We start from the raw sequence: 17,855 nt of genomic DNA on the forward strand, positions 1-17,855 counted from the left end.
TGATAAAATAACTGCAATAAAACGTTAATGGTAGAATTGAGGTTGTATACTTATAGTTGTTTATTTTAAGTTATTTTCAACTTTTTTGTGAAAGTTATTAAGATCTTTGTTTAAAAATTGGAAATAACATACTTATAAATTAACCATTTTAATTGAACCATATCCATGGAGTATGAAAGAACGATTTTTTAAAAAGCAGAGTATGTTTTGGAAAAATTTGTATCAAAACAGATTAAAATTAAAATGTGGCACTTAAAAGCCGATAAAGATGGAATCAAGAAAACAGATAAGCCATGATGTATTTGCTAGCTGGGTGCCAAAGCCTTGGTGGTGGAGTGACTGGTGGGGAGAAGGCTTAAAGGTGGTAGAAACTTAAATAGTAGCTGTAGGCATTATGGCTATTAGACAACATTCAATTGTTACCAAGCTACTGCTATGTACAGGCCAGTTGACCTATCTTGAGGAAGAAATGCCTTCTTGGGCTAAAAACTGAATGGGTAGGATCAATGAGAGTGCTGAACTAGAAACAGATATTCAAGAGGCAGGAGTAGAACTAGAGTAGCAAACAAGACAGAAAAGGCTGTAGTTGGTTGCTATCACCATCAGCATCTCTACATTGTGTCTCAGAGTCCTAAGAAGGCCATCAGAAGCATTGGGGTATAGTTTGGTTGTCACAATGCTTAGGAGGTGCTATTGACACTAAGCGGATGGAGACCAGTGATGCTAGCTGTCCTGAATGTCTGGGATAATCGAATATAATGAAGAGCTGTTCTTCTACACAGCTTTCAAATATTCCAGTGAGCTTTAATAATGTAAGTGTGAAAACGGTTTATAGTTATCGAATTTTGTCTTAACAGTAGCTTTTATCCTACTGTTTCCTGTATCTCTCTCTGCCTTGTATGTTTTCCCATCTTTTATGTGACGCCTCCCAATCCTTTTACTTTTCTTAAATATGAACTTATTCAGTATAAGTTGGTGCAATCATGTATTTCATTATGTTGTCCGATGGAGTCCTGCCCTTCATTTATATATTGAAATACATATCATTTTACTGTAAATTACTTTCCTTTCGCTCCTCATTTATATTTCAGTTAGGTCACTGTATTGATTTTTTTGAAATTATGTATGTAGGTAAGTTATACTCTCTATGTACTTCATTTAAGGATAGTGAAGAGGGAGTCACAAAATATTTGTTATTAAGAGGGAGTATTAGGTCTCACAGGAATGAGAACTACTGATCTAGAGCTAAGAATGAAAGATAAACATGGATAATAAGTGAGGCTTTAGGTTGTTGAAATCCTGACTCATTATTACCATAGTAGGAGGAACAAATATTCAGTATGAGTGAGCCACTGGAGCAGAAAGTTTCTGCCTGAGAAAAATCATTACCAGTGTGTGTCAGGCCCTTTTCATCAGCGTGTCATTTCATCTTCACAACAATCCTGTAATATATGTTCTATTATTATCCCCATTTTTCAGATGATAATTGGACCTCAGAAAGATGAAATCAGTTTCCTAAGTTCTCTTAGTCGCTGAGTGGCAGAGCCTAGAGTGGAACTCAAGTCCGTCTGAAACCAAAGCCCCATGCTTTCTATTATCCTACTCAGCCTCTACAAAAGCAAGCTAGAGAAGAAAGTGCCAGATGTTCCCTTCCCTCTACAGAAGCAGCAGCCTGTGAGGATCCATGAGTACTAATCTTTTAGCATGTATGGAGTGCTTCAAGCTGTGCTAGGAAATCAGAAAAAAATAACATAGAAGTCCCTTGCCCGCAATGAATTTCTTGTCTAACTGGATATGTAAGATGTATAAGTATAGTGTTAACTTAGAGGATGAAGAGAAAATGGTGATAGCTGAAGAAACAGCAAGGAAAGTGTGTGTGTGTGTGTCCCATTGTGTCTCATGCATGTCTAAAGGAAACCTCCACAAATATTTACTAAGTGCCTACCATGTGCATGGCAAAAAGCAGAGAAAGAAATTGAACACATGGTGAAATGCTGGGACATCAAACCAGTCTTTGGGATGGTGGGAGGGGAAGAGACCAGGGCACAGAGGAAAGGACATGTCTGCTTGTCAGAGGCCGGGGCCCACAGAAGAAGGGGCCTACAGCATGAAAGAAATTTGAGAGGCCAGCTAGGGAGGCATTAGCCAGACCTGCTGTGCAAAAGCCAGGATGAGGTTATTCTTTTCCATTGAGTAAGAGTCGAGAGCGGAGTAAGAGTTGAGAGGCCGAGGAGACCAGAAAAGGTTTGGGACATGCTGTGGGCATGAATACAACCAAAGAATCAACAATAAATGAATAAAAGATTGTGGAGCTGCCTGCAGGGCTCCGGAGAAGTTAAGCTGCTGGGATTTATGCATTGGTTGATTATCCACTTTGTGCGCCACCCATAGTAAATATTCAACCCCAGGCAGCCGCCTCTGCACCTTCCCCACTCTTGGCCTGCTAGCCAATGTTCTGTCTCATTTATTTCTAACTTGTGAGCAATCTAAGCAACAAATTATAAAGACAGAGCATACACACATAGGGTTTGCTGTTATAATTAAAATTTACAACAAAATTAATCTGACACATATTTAATGATATGCATAATTGTTATTGTACTGGGTGGCAATTAGGCATAAATTGTAAACAGTTCACATAAATGCCTGTAATTAGAATTACTTCCACACAGTTAAACCAAATTCTTAGTTTCTTTCCTGAGTTTGTCAGCCCTTGTATATCCCTAATCTGCATCCACGTCAGCAGTGCAGATACTGAGTTGGTGTGAATCATCGCCTTCTACAAGCACTTGTTACCATTAGAGAATAAAATCTGGGGTCTTTTTGCTCAACAGTTTCCTCTGGCTGCTACCCACAGGGCCTTCTCACCTTAAGTGCCCATGAAGAGCCAGCTCTCTCTCGTGGTATCCTCTGCCAACTCAGGGGGTGCTGCCTGTCCTCTCCAGAGGGGTTTCAGGTGGGGACAATGAGGAAAACGCTGGCTAGTGATGGCAACATAGGGGAGAAAATTAGCTCTGAATTTTAGGGGGCAGGTGGATCACAGGGCAAGAAAATGACCGAATTCAGCATATAACCCCCTTCCCCCTGTTCCTGATCCTATGAAATGACTAATACAGTCATCTTCACGAATGTCTTTAAGGGGATACATTCTCACTTAAAAGAAAATGCCATTTCATCCTAAACCTCAAAACATCCCTCCCTCCATTCCAGTGAGGCTATTTCCTGAAATGCCTTTAAACTCCAGATAGGTGTTGCTTTTACTTTGCCATTAAAAATAAATAATTTTTAAAATCCCAAGGGAGCCAGCATATCAACAGGAATACATACCTAAATTTTAGAGTCAGATAGATCTAGATGCCACAACTTTCTAGCATGGATTTCATGGCCACTATCCCCGATTTCATGGCCACTATCCCACTTACCATTCCTCCATAATAAGCCCCCAAATTAGTGGAATAAAGCAATTGAATTATGCTCATGGATTCTATGGCTCAGGAATTTGGTCAGGTCATAGTGAGAATGGCTTATCTCTATCTCACAATGTCGGGGACCACAACTTGGAAAATTTTGTGACTGGAGGGGACTTGACAGCGAGGAAGTGGGATCATCTAGAGGCATCTGTGCCCACATATCAGGCAGCTGATGCGGGTTGTTGCTGTTGCCCTCTGTTACTGTCCTGGTCATGCTCTATTGGTCAAAGCACCACAATCCTTCTATATTAAAAAGTAGGGCACATAGATTCCACTTCTCAATGGGAAGAATATAAAAGAATTTGAAAATATGATATAGACCCTGTGGGCCTTAGATGGATATCACTTCGGTCTCCTTAGAGACTGTCAACTGGAACACCTCTACACAATTTCTCCATGTGACTTGGTCTTAACAGCATGGCGACTTCAGGGTAATTGGACTTCTTACGTGGTACCTTGGTGCTCCAAAAGCAAGTTTACAGCAGACAAGGCAAAAGCTTCCTCATTTGGTATGACCCAGCCTTGGAAGTCACTCCCACCATTTTGAGTCCTACCATTATGCCTAGGAGACCCTTTGTTGGTACTCTTGTCATGCTCTATTGGTTCAGGCAGTCACTAGAGCATCTCTCTTTGATATTCAAAAGGAAAGAATATTGATCCCACCTATTGATGGGAGGAATATTTTAAAATTTGTGGATATGTTTTAAACTCTCCTTAGCCACCCATTTATCAGACCACAACAATTGAATATCCACCCATTGACTAACCAGGAGGTAAGAATGCCAAAAGCATTTGTTCATTCATTTATTCATTAATTATGCATTGAGTACTTACGTGGGACAGGCACAGATATTCTGGGAGACAGACATGTAAAACATAAATACACAAATAATTACATAATCACTACTTTGTTAGGTGCTAAGAAGAATAATGAAATATTGAAATAGAGCCTAACTAGGTGGGGGTGATGGTGTTGGCAGGGAAGTAAATTTAGAGGAGGTGGCCAGGAAATCTCTATCGGGTGTCAAATTTAAGGAGAGAGCAGAAGTATAAGAAGGAGCCAACTACATCAAGTTTTGAGGAAGAACATGCTAAGCAGAGGGAATAGTATATGCAAACATTCTAAGGCACAAAAGAATTTACAAATTCAAGAAAGTGAAAGAGTGTCTCAAAGTGGCCAAAACATAGAGAGAGAATAATTGTACATGACGAAGTTGGAGTGGTATACAGGGGTCAAACTCTTAGCAGTTTAATAGGTCCATTCCCCCTTAGCCTGCCTTTTACTACTATTAAGCACCGCTTCATTTACCTTCACATGACTTGTTGTTACAAGAACTTCAGTACAAAAAGCATAAGAATTAAGTAAAGAGAGAAGGAAATGTGGCTCTTACAGAAAGAGCAAGATGCATCTGGTCTGGTCATATTGTTTGGGCTGCCATTAAAGGCCAGGTATTAGACCAAAGGGTCCAACGTTTCCACAGAGCTGCTCAGTAAACTAACATATGAAAGACTTTGATGCCCAGCTTGTGTCTTGCTTGCCAAAGATGAAAGTAAACTGATACCCTGGCAAAACCAAGAAGTCTCAGAAGCCCGGCCTCCATTTTTCTAGCCTCTACTTTCAGACCACTTCACAGTTATTCAGATACCTCCCTGGTCCATACTTCTTTACTATATAAAAACAAGAAAGGACCCAATGACATCCAGTGATGATGATGATAACCACTAAAATAATAATTAAAGTATATCAAGTATCTCCTGAGTGCTAAGAGTTTTACATGCAATATCTCTTTTAATCTTAATTGAACGTCCTTGTGAGGTAATATAGTACTAGTATTTCCATTTTACACATAAGAAATTTGAAGGTCAGGGAGGCTAAGTTATTTGCCTAAGGTTACAGAGAGAAGGCTCACAAACCACTCTGTCAGAGTGGTGAATCCCCATTTTTAAGTACTATTGAATATTGTAACTCTTCCAGATAGTGAAATATACAGTCAGGTACCTAGAAATTTGGCATATGCAGTGCCCCTAAAGGTGAATATTTGCCTGAATTTTTCACCTGTATCCTGATGCTTGGCTTTATCTAGGCCAAACTGAACTGTAGCTTGTACAAAAATATCTACCCTTTCTCAAGGCATTGCTTTCATACTCTAATTTAGGTTTTTCCCAAATGAGTTTTTATTTGCATTCTGGTTTAAGAATCAAGTCCTTAGACTTACACAAACTACCACTTTGATCTGCAGTATCCTTGGAGAGCATGGCATTTAATCAGCCTCATTAAGTACTTTGAATTAAGTGATATGCAGAGAACAGCTTGCCTTTAATAGATCTCCTTACCTGATCTCAATGGGGCCCTGTCTTAGGTATTAAACAGGAGAAACCCAATTATTTCTAGTTGTTGCTCTCCATGGATGTGTTGCCTTCTCATTGGCAGATGGCAGCTGGTGTTGTGAAGGAAGCAATGACTCTTAAATTTTCCAGGTGGAGATAGCCCTCCCTCTTCTTCTTCATGACACTTCTTTTTTTCCCCCAATACTTCATACAATCCACATATCTCCAAGACCTATAACTCCAGAGTTTAAAATATGAGTATTAGAAATTGATGATCTCCTCAACAGAGGCCACTTGTATTCCCAGACCACTTGATAATACTTTTGTTTGGCTTAGTTGAACAAACATTTATTGGGTGCAGGCTCTATATCTGGGACTATGTTGGTGTTCCAGTGGTTAGACAGGAGAGTTTTGAAGTTAAATTCACATGATTCTTATTCTTTTTGTGCCCAGAAGAGTACTAACCAGTCAGTGTTTTTGTTTAAATTGATATTTAACATACTTATATGTTACATTTATATTTAACAAATATTTCAAGTGAATGAATGAATGCTTTAGGTCCCCTTTCCAAGGGTTCAAGATAATGCTGCTTCCTGACACTAAGAGGAAATTCTCAAGATTCTCCACCCGTCACCACAAATTCTGCTGTAAAATTTGCACCAAGACAAATATCAAACTTCTAGAACTGGAACTATCCTTAAGACATTAAGTAGTTCAGCCTCTGCTTCAGGCAGGTGAACAACTACTCTACATGTAGGATAAACGTCAGCATGAATTCATTATTAGGTGAAGAGGCAGGCATAAATTCAAAAACTTACTGTACAATGTAATTGGCATAAAATATAAATATGTACAAAGTGCTTTAATAGCATAGGAAAAAATAGGGCCTAACTTTAGAGGGATGTTGAAGGATCAGGAAGTGCTTCACTGAGTGTGTGACACTTTGATATTTGACGTTTGATATTTTAAGGATGAAAAGGAGTTAACGTGAGAAAATGAGGCAGAGGTAAAAGTAGAAACAGCATGTGTAAAGTCACGGAGTCACAAAGAATATGAGACCCTTATTCTGTTCCTAATTGTGAGTCATTGTGACAGAGGTTGATTAAACGCCAGAGGAACGCAGTCATGTTTTCCTGATAGGAAGTTCACTATGGTGATAATGTAAGGAAGAGCCCAGAAAACCATTCTTAGTTCATGCCAGCCCCTTGCTAGCCTTTATGATTGCTATGGATGGAAAAGCATCAGAGATACAGCTAGCACTTTTCCCCCTTGGGTTTTTCACTCTAGAAATGGAAACACACCAAGTTGTTAGAAATTGTTATGCTCAGTGGATGTTGAGCTATGCTGTGTTGGATGATAGCACAAGTGTTAAGTCAAACATCTATGCTATACACTTTTATTTTGGCATTTAGGGCACTATGAGGGAAGTATAGAAGCAGTAAGTGACAAGATCCTTGCTCTCAGAGCTGATAACTCGCCTGTGAGAGAAAAGAAGCTTCCCAAGTATCTAGAAGTTCTTCCACACTGGTATATAAATGTGGGTTGTTGAACATTTCTGCTTTTTGTACAATTTGCAATAATTTGTTAAACTTTGATTACTTTTCAATAGGTAATTTATTTACATAATTCCCACCTCAAAAGCTACACCTCCCCTCTATTTAGTTTCTCTACCAAAAGGCACCCAATATCACCAAATTCATATATTTCTTTCTAGAACAGTCTATTAATCTATAACTAAGTTTTAAATATTTTTCTTTTACTGTTTTTGCACAACTGGTGCCACACTGTGCACATTGCACTAACCTTTTTTTTTGCAGTTACAATAGATTATGGAGATCTTTCCATATCAACAAAGGAAGAGCTGATTTGTTCTTGTTTGTTTGTTTATGGATGTATTATATTCCATTGTGTGAATGTGCTTTAATTTATTGAACTAGTTAGGTTGCTTTTACTCTTTTGTTCTTACAAATAATCTTAAAAAAACTAATTTTAATCTTAGGACATTTTTTATCTCATGCATTTTCATCAAGACTTTAGGTGAAGAAACGAGAGAGACTAGGATTTAAATTGCATTACTTTATTGTATTACTTTTTTTCCCTCCTTCTCACCTCACATTAACCCATGTTCTCCAGTGGAAAGTTATCTGCAGTAATGTCTTCTATGATCCAAGAAAGCCATTTTGGGCAATCCAAGGTTGTGGGCTCCCCCCATTTAGTGGAAAGATCATGGGTTTGATGTTAGGCAAACCTTGGGATCAAATTCAAATTCTGGTTTCACTACTTTCTAGCTGGATGGTCTTTAGCAAGTGGGTTAATCTTTGCATCTCAGTTATAACATCTGTAAAATGGGGATAATAACAGTAGCTACCTCATGGTGTTGCTGTGGGGATTTAGCATGACAATCCATGCAAAGGACTTAGCATAGTGCCTGTCACCTACGAAATGTTTGACAAAAGAACCTTTAACACACTTCTTATTCACTAATGTGGAGAAAGTTGATAGAACAAAGGAAAACTCATCAATTTCACAGTAACGATTCTTGACACTATAGAAACATTTCCACTTTTTTGAGGTTTTTCAGAAGGTGCCAAAAGCCACTAAAATTTTCAAACTCTTTTTGGACCAGTTATATGTTCCTTATTGCACCAATTTTCTCAGAACTACCTTCCCATCCTTGTTCCTTAAGGTGTAAATGATATGGTTGAGGGCAGGGATAAGCACTGTATACAGAATAGAAAGTAACTTCAATAAGTCTTCATACTGAGGTCTTGATGGGAAGACATAAACAATGCCCAGTGCTCCATAATAGAGACTAACCACAGTCTGATGGGAGGAACAGGTGGAGAAAGCCCTCTGATTTCCTGTGGCAGAAGGAATCCTCAGAACGGCAGTGATGATGTGATCATAAGAAGCCAGGGTCAGCAGGAAGGGGCCAAGGGCAAATAAAGAGGTGCATATAAAAGAGGACATCTCAGCTACTTCAGTGTCAGTGCAAGCCAGTTTCATGATGGGCTTCAAATCACGGAAGTGATCGATCACATCGGTGGAACAGAATGTTAAGTGAAAAATGAGGACCATGAGGAGAGTGAATGCCAGAAATCCAGCCACCCACGAGGCACTAGCTAGCTGTAAGCAACTCCAGTGCTCCACGATGCTGAAGTATTGCAGTGGGTTACAGATGGCTATATAGCGATCGTAAGACATTATAGCCAGAAAGAAGAATTCTGTAGCCACCAAGGCAAAAAGTAAAACTGGGAAACACAGGCTGGAAAGGAAAAAGGCGTATGAGCTGATGGCAGTCCTCAGCCTCATGGGATCAATGGTACTGGCGCAGCCAATCTCTAGGAAGAAGTGACCGAGAAAGAAAAACATGGGCGTGTGAAGGAAATGATTAGCTGACACCACAGTTAGGATCGCAATGTTGCCCATTAGAGTCACCACATAGATGGCCAGAAATATCCCAGAAAGAAGAAACTGAAGGCCATGGAGATCCCCAAAACCCAAAAAGATAATTTCTGAAATTTGAATAGTATTTTCTTCTTCAGTTCCAGCCATGATTTGGATCTAAAAAAAAAATTTTGAAGAATAACCATTGATCTGATACTTTTTTTAGAAAAACATCAAACTGCTTAAATGTGTCACACATACCAAGCATAATTGGCTTCTTTCTGGAAGTTCAGGATTATTACACTTAATTAATAAATTCGACCCAGTCCTCCAGGGGCCATTTGGAAAGTTAATCCATGACTTCAATTATCCCATCATATTTAGAATGTACAGACTCTTAAAACTGTAACTGTGACACATAAATATGTACATTTTTTCCAATACGTATTTTGGAAAACGCTCGATCCTTTCAGATCTTACCTGGTTGTTCCTACTGCTGTGCTGGTATTATCATCAACAATGAATATTCCTAATTACCTGTGTGTAAATTTCATAAGAGCAATGATTAAATCTGTTTCTTGTTTTAGAAATTCTATATCAATTGAATTATATTTTTATTTGTGGTAAAATTATAGTGCTTTATTTCATCATAACAAAGGATGTCTAATCCTTAAACTTGTTTGATAGAAAATTCGTTAAACATTAGTAGAGGAGGCATAGAAGAGCAAGGGTGAACTACTGATGGTGGGGAGATGGTATAGCATAGCAGAAAAAGACATGCCTAAATTCAAATCCCAGCTTTGCCACTTACTGGCTGTTTACCCTGGAGCAAGTCACATCACTTCTCTGAAAGTTGGTATCCTCATCTATAGAATAGTATATTAATTCAATGTCACACATTTTGCACAATTACTGGTCCATATTAGGTACTTAATACATTCATTCATACATTCAACAAATATTTACTAAATGCTTACTCTGTGCCAACTCTTAGATAGGTGCTTAAAATAAAATAGTAAAAAAAGTCAATACTTTTTTAACACATCAGGAATACCCTCTACATTTCATGGAGTTAGCATTTCAGTGAGAGAGAAAGAAGAAAGACTAAAAACAAGGAAAGACACCCATAAAGCTATAAAGACACATGCACACATATGTTTATTGCGGCACTATTCACAATAGCAAAGACTTGGAACCAACCCAAATGTCCAACAACAATAGACTGGATTAAGAAAATGTGGCACATATACACCATGGAATACTATGCAGCCATAAAAAATGATGAGTTCATGTCCTTTGTAGGGACATGGATGAAACTGGAAAACATCATTCTCAGTAAACTATCGCAAGGACAAAAAACCAAACACCGCATGTTCTCACTCATAGGTGGGAATTGAACAATGAGAACACATGAACACAGGAAGGGGAACATCACACTCTGGGAACTGTTGTGGGGTGGGGGGAGGGGGGAGGGACAGCATTAGAAGATATACCTAATGCTAAATGACGAGTTAATGGGTACAGCACACCAACATGGCACATGGATACATATGTAACAAACCTGCACATTGTACACATGTACCTTAAAACTTAAAGTATAATAATAATAAAAAAGAATTGTGAATTGTTTACTATGAATGTAAACAAACAAGGACCCAAAATAGAAAATATGCTCTCTCTCTCTCTCTGTGGGGGGGGCAGGGGGGAGAGGGGTATTGTGGTCAGAGTGGCCAAGAGAAGCCTAAAAATTTGAGACCTAAAAAAATGGGAAGGAGATAATAATGCAAGAGTTAGAAGTGGGGGTGAGGGAGAACATTCTAGGCAGAGGGTATAAGCAATGAGCATGAAAACATTGAGTGTTAGAAAAACTAATATAAACTAAAAAAGACCAGCATATTGTGGAGAGACAGAGAAGAGAGAGAGAAAGAGAGTGAGAGCGAGAGAGAGAGAGAGAGAGAGAATAAGAGAAGATAGAAAAAATAGGAATGGCCAGATCATTCAGGTTCTTGCAGATCATGCTAAAGAATTTAGATGTTTTTAAAGACTGTAGGAATCCACTGGAGGGTGTTAAGCAGTAGTGATGAAATTTACAGCTGAAAATCATGTTTTCTGCTGTCTGATAAATGAATTAGAGAGAGAACTTCATGGGTAGAGTAAGACAATTAAAAGACTACTTCAGTGGGCCAGGTAAGAGGTAATAGTAAACCTGAATAATGTTGTTGCAGAAGAGATAGAAAAAAGAGAGATTCAAGACATATTTGGGAGGTAGAAATGTCAGGACTTACGGACATATCAGATATGAAGAGTAATGAAAACTGACTGTCAGAGATGACTCATGGGTTTCTGGTTCGAGTAAGTGGTGCCATTTACTTGGATGGTGAGATTATATAACAAGAAAATTTAGGGGATACATAAATTCAATTTGTATTAAGTTTGAGGTGTCCATGAGAATTCTGGGTAAAGGGAAGAAACAGACAGCTAGATTTGAAAGTATGTAGCCCAGAAGAGAGGGCTGGATTAGGGTATAAGTTTAGGAGGTATCCGAATATAGATAACATTGAAATCCATGGGAATGGAGATATTATAGATAAAGAAGTATGTGCTGCACTAAGCTTTAAGAGTCTGTCTCCCTTAGGTCTGACAGAATAGGAGAAGGCAGGAAAGGAGATAAAAAAAGGAGGATTCAGTGAGATAGGATGAAAACCAGGAGGAAATCAAATAACAGAATCCATGTTTCAAGAGAATTGTTGACTGTGTTAATAAAAGCTGTTGTGAGATTAAGACGAAGACAAAAAACAGTCTCTTACATTTAGTTACAAGAATAACAGATTTAGTAGAGTGATGAGTGATGGGGACTGAAGGGGAGCAGAGAAATTGGGTGGTAACTATAGAGAGATGAGCATTAACCCTACCTTTTGTATGCTGATGAGAATGATCCAGCATAGAGGGGATATTGATGATGCACATGAAAATAAGAAATACATTTTTGGAGCAAAATCTTTTAGAAAGTGAGAGAGGATGGGATAGAGAACACAAGTCAAGGCATTCACCTTTGGTAAAAGCAGAAACACTTCATCCTTTTAACAGAAGGAAAGCCGGAGAAAACAGATGCCATTGTAGATAAGTTGACGCATTCAGTCTTAGGAAGATGACTGAGTTTGCCTCTAAGGCTTCTGTTTCCTCAATGAAGTATGAAAAAAGGTCATGATATAAGAGTGAGGGGTGGAGAGGGCATGTTGGGGGTTTGAGGGCAGAGGGAAACTAAAATAGTCATATCTGGAAGTGAGAAGGCTTTACTACTTAGAACAAATACTATGATTTCCAGGTAATATTGAGAGGAAATTTGATCATTGAAATCATGAATTTAAGAAGGTGAAACCAGATTGCTTTCTTGAGTGGTCTTCTTTGGCAATGTTTAGCTAACAGGGTAGAGTAAGCAGATATAGTTGGTTTAAAATCAAGTTTGGGATTTGCCAAGTTAAAACAATGGAAGAAAAGGAGGACAAGAAAATTGAGAGATATTTGCACAAAAAAAGTAATAATGAAAGACTACACGATAAATATGAGGTCTTTCCCACTTTTACTGATTATGAAGTCATAGGATATTAAAGACGGAAAGGACTTTTAAAGTTTCATTTGATAAACGCTTAAGTTTTATAACTGAAAAAGAAGATTCAAAGAGGTAAAGTGTCTTTCTTAGAATCTCAGATCCATCCAGTAATAGCAAGAACTGACACCCAAGTCTCATTTTCCAGTTCTTGCTCCTTCCATTATAACATGCTCTTATATTTTTTATTCACTTTTCATCTTCTTTCAGTGCCCTGAACAAGGATCTTAATGTATACCACATAAGTCTGTGAAGGAAGACTTACCTCTCTTTTAGTAATTTACATGTCTGGAGCATAATACTTTTCAAATAACTTTCAGATCCATTATTATTTTTAATCTTCCAAACTATCTTCTGAGGCATTTGAGAGTAGGTCTTTGATTTGTCTTGCTGAATTTACAGATGAGAAATCTGATAATGATGATTACTACAGCAGCACATTGTACTTGTATTTCAATTATAATTTTTTCTCCTGAAGATAAAAAGTTAATCTTATGCATGTTGATGTAATTTTGAATTTACAAGATGCTAATTATATTAAGAGCCAGGAGTTTTTGTCAGGTAACTGGATAATAGGAGCTATATGGAGATTACCATCATTTGAACTGAACAACAAATGAAAGAAATTGAGGTAGTTTCCATGATGGAGATGTAACAAAAAAAAACTTGCTTTAGGAAAAAGGGGTTTGGAGGGCAGAATGAAATAAACTGTTTCAGAGCCATGGTGGGTATCTAGCAAAAGTAGAACCTTCTTAGGAGAAGAAGAGAGAGAATATTCCATGGAGAGGGAATAATGGTCAAAAAGGTCCAGTAACTTGAGGACCACGTCAGCCATTGATTTTGGAGTGTTTGGACAAAATGAGTAGGGGGCAGAGGACAGGAAAGGCAGGGAAACTCATATTTTTTTGGAGAAAAAAAGACCAGAAAAATTTTACAAAATTGTGTCATAGAATTGGGAGAAACAGAGTGATGTCGTAGAGTCCAAGGGAGAAGTGGAGCCATTAGAATTGTTAATAAAGAAGGTGCCATGAATATTGGAGAGCTGGGGCAAGAATCCCAAATGAAGTGAGGTTGGTGGTGGGGGGATAAGAGGAAAAACAACAAATGTGGGTTATAATTTCAAGAAGATTGTTGATGAAGTAAAGGAGGCAGAGAGAGCACCAAAAAGCTAAGGGTGGAAGAGAGGACAGAGGGTATTTTTATTCTTGCGTTTTGGGTCTTAGTGAAGAAGAAACTTGGCCAAGATGCTACGCAAAGAATCTAGGTCCAGAGAGAAGGAAATATGAAATACATGCAAGAGGATGAATGATGAAGCAAAGGGAGTCTCTGAGGAGGTTGGAGGAGATGGGATGGGGAAATACACAAGTGGAGGCATTATCTTCAGGCAGAAAAGAAAGATCATCATTTAGGAAAAAAGAAAGAGAGTAAACATGGATGTGGGGATTGATTATGAAGATAATTACCTCATCATTTTCCTTCCACTTGAGTTTGGAGACTTAATGAGCCCATGGTAGAGATGTTCACTTTGCTTCCTTAGAGCCTGGCTTCTTATTCCATTGACATGTGTGAAGCCCCAAATACTTAGCCTCCCCAAACTATTGCTTGGAGCTTTCAGCAGCCTCTGGAGGCCCTGGCCTAGATGGATTGTGGCTCTTACCCATGTGACATGTCAGATACTCCAGTGTCCAATTTCACACCATTAGTCAGCAGTCACTGAATGGACGTTCAGGATGTCATGAGAACCCAACATCGATCTCTCACTTAAAAAGCAAAGCTCCCCTGGGAGCCAAACTTAAAGATAATTGGTTTTCTAGTGGAGTCCAAAGTGAGTTGCTAAGACAAGTAGCTGGTTTGCTGTACCACTACTGTGTTGTTTGACCTGAAGTAGATCCAGCAACAGCATGACAGACTATCTTATTATATATTCTTTACAAAGATCTCTCATGACCTTAACAATCATAGCTTCCCAATCTTTCTTTTCATACCTGCACAATTATTATTTTCTCTCTGACTTCCCTGGAGCTCAAAAGGCTTCTACAAGGAAGAACTAAGAGTATGTCACCCAAAGGCACGTTTAGTTTTCACATGGTAGTGGCCGAAGCAATTTTAGCCCCTACAGCGCCTCCTTTGGGTTTAGAAGGAGCATAATGCTTGCCACCTTATTTATCTTTTAAGCACTCCAACAACCTTCTGCAAGCAGAGACTGGCACATACAGTTCAAACAAGAAATCCAATTATCTTTAAGTTTGTCTCCCAGGGGAGCTTTGCTTTTTAATTGAGAGATCGATGTCAGGTTCTCATAACATCCTGAACATCCATTCAATGACTGCTGACTAATGGTGCGAAATTGGATATTGGAGTATCTGACATGTCAAATGGGTCAGAGCCACGATCTCTCTAGGCCAGGGCCTCCAGAGGCTGCCGAAAGCTCAGAGCTGTAGTTTGGGAAGGGTACAATATGAGAAGTACTGAAACTAGTGACAAAATAATCTAGGTTCTAGACCTAGATCTCCCACTGCCTGTGCAATTTCGTGTCACATATCTTCACTTAGTCCCAGTTTTTCTTGCTGTGAATGGGGGCAATAACTCCTGCCTTGCTGACCTCACAAGTTTATTGTAGGACTCAAATGAGATGCTGTATGGGAAACCACTTTATTAACTACAAAACTTCATGCTCCATGCTAGGAACATATTTGATGAACATGAGAATTATGTTGCTGACATCCACAGAAGTTGAGGATAGTTTTGTCTTAGGGTTCAAAGAGGCCTGGACTCCTAGAACTGGAAGTAGAGGTCTTCCTTTTTTACATCATTAAATATACCCTAAAACATCCAAATCCCCTTCCCTCAAAGCCTTCAGTCAAGCTTAAGTGAATTCCACATCCAATTAAAAGCACAACTGCTATAGTTTGGTTTTTATAATCAAATTAAAAGTCTTCTTACACAAGCTGTCAGAGGCAGTTTTCCGAACAGTTACCTTGTCATTTTTCCATCCTTGGTAGGCAGATTGCATCTGGCCTTCTGGGTAAGTTTCCTCAGTGCTTGTCTTATATGCTTTCACTACTTTCCGGGCTGTACAGAAAGAGTTGGTTGGGGAGTGGAACCTTTCCTTAGAGCTCTTAGTGAGACTTCTCTTTCTTTGATGGCTATGTGAGCATCCTATAAAACAGAGTACTTGCACAGATATGACTGCTATCTCTGTTATCTCAGAACATCACCATTGTCGCCATTCAGTTATAGCATTCACACACAATATCAGGTCACTCCACTAGGTCAGGCTCAATGTCTAGCGGAAATGACAGACATGTAAATGAACAATCAAATTGCAACATCACAAGTGCAACAACAGGACTCTTTATAACATGTAGATGTAGCACAGAGAAAGGAATTTCTGGATCAATTTGCAGGGAGGTAGTGCCAGTGAAGACCTATTGGAGAGGACCTGCCGTTGGCATTGTTCTTGTTTATTTCCCCAAACAATTTCCCATTTATTATTTTATTAATCTTCATGATGCCTTGGGTTTTGAAGGATGAATAGATGTATGTTAAACCAACTAGAGACAGAAAAAGTTTCAGTAAGAAAGAATAGCATGTGCTACTAAGAGGCAGGAGAGAAAACTAGAGAAATAGGCAGGCACCAGATGATTAGGAGCTGTGTACACCATCCTAAGGAGTGTGGACTTTATCGTGAGGTCAGTGAAGAGCCATTAAAGAGTTTCAAATCGGGAAGTGGAATAGTTATGTTTGTGTTTTATTTTTTACTTTAATTTTTAATTTAAAAATTTTTGTGGGTACACAGTAAGTGTATACATTTATGGGGTACATGAGATGTTTTGATACAGGCATGCAATGTTAAATAATCACATCATGGAGAATGGGGTATCCATCCCCTCAAACATCTATCCTTTGTGTTACAAATTATCCAGTTACACTCTTTTTTTTTTTTTTTTTTCTGAGACGGAGTCTCGCTCTGTCGCCCAGGCTGGAGTGCAGTGGCGCAATCTCGGCTCACTGCAAGCTCCGCCTCCCAGGTTCACGCCATTCTCCTGCCTCAGCCTCACCGAGTAACTGGGACTACAGGCGCCCACCACCACGCCCGGCTAATTTTTTTGTATTTTTTTAGTCGAGACGGGGTTTCACCGTGGTCTCGATCTCCTGACCTCGTGATCCACCCGCCTCGGCCTCCCAAAGTGCTGGGATTACAAGCGTGAGCCACCGCGCCCGGCCAGTTACACTCTTTTAGTTATTTTTAAATGTACAATTAGGTTATTATTGACTATAGTCACCCCGTTATGCTATCAAGTAATAGGTCTTATTCTTTCTACTTTTTGTACCCATTAACCATCCCCACCTCTCCCCAGCCCCCCACTACCCTTCTCAGCCTCTGCTAACAATCCTTCTACTCCTATGTCCATGAGTTCCATTGTTTTGATTTTTAGATCCCACAAAAAAGTGAGAACATGTGATGTTTGTCTTTCTGTGCCTGGATTATTTCACTTAACATAATGATCTCTGGTTCCATCTGTGTTGTTGCAAATGACAGGATTTCATTCTTTTTTCTGGCTGAATACTACTCCATTGTGTATATGCACCACATTTTCTTTATCCATTCATCTGTTGATGGACACTTAGGTTACTTCAGAATCTTGGCTATTATAAACAGTGCTGCAACAAACACAGGCATGCAGATATTTCTTTGACACCCTGATATCCTTTCTTTTGAAAATTCCTCAAAAAACTAAAAATAGAGCTACTATATTATCCAGCAAGCTGGGTATGTTTTGTTTTAGAAAGCTATATACATTTGGTGGCTGTGAAAATAAGTTATAAGTAAAGGAAAAGATTTGAGGCAGGCAGTTCAGTGAGAAGGTTGTGGCTTCAATCTAAGAAAGAATGGTGGCTATTGGGAAGGGAGAGGAGGAAACAGCTTCAGATGGTAGTTATATCATTGTCATTGTCACTAAGACCGTCTTCTCCTTTCATTACAATCAACTTTATCAAATGCAATTTCTGGAAGAAAATAGTTTTACTGAGTATCCCCTAATATATGGATGGATCGCAAC

The 17,855-nt window shown here is 38.9% G+C and overlaps 1 protein-coding gene across 1 annotated transcript; it reads right to left on the reverse strand.

Annotated features, from left to right (window-relative positions):
• Window positions 1-8,435: 8,435 nt before the first annotated feature.
• Window positions 8,436-10,085, reverse strand: LOC129475403 (olfactory receptor 6B2-like). Its single transcript, XM_055267462.1, is given in 4 exon segments — window positions 8,436-9,040; window positions 9,043-9,092; window positions 9,094-9,362; window positions 10,008-10,085. Coding segments are annotated over 4 exon segments (1,002 nt in total).
• Window positions 10,086-17,855: the final 7,770 nt, after the last annotated feature.

This window comes from Symphalangus syndactylus, chromosome X (assembly GCF_028878055.3).
Source record: "Symphalangus syndactylus isolate Jambi chromosome X, NHGRI_mSymSyn1-v2.1_pri, whole genome shotgun sequence".
Lineage (NCBI taxonomy): Eukaryota > Metazoa > Chordata > Mammalia > Primates > Hylobatidae > Symphalangus > Symphalangus syndactylus.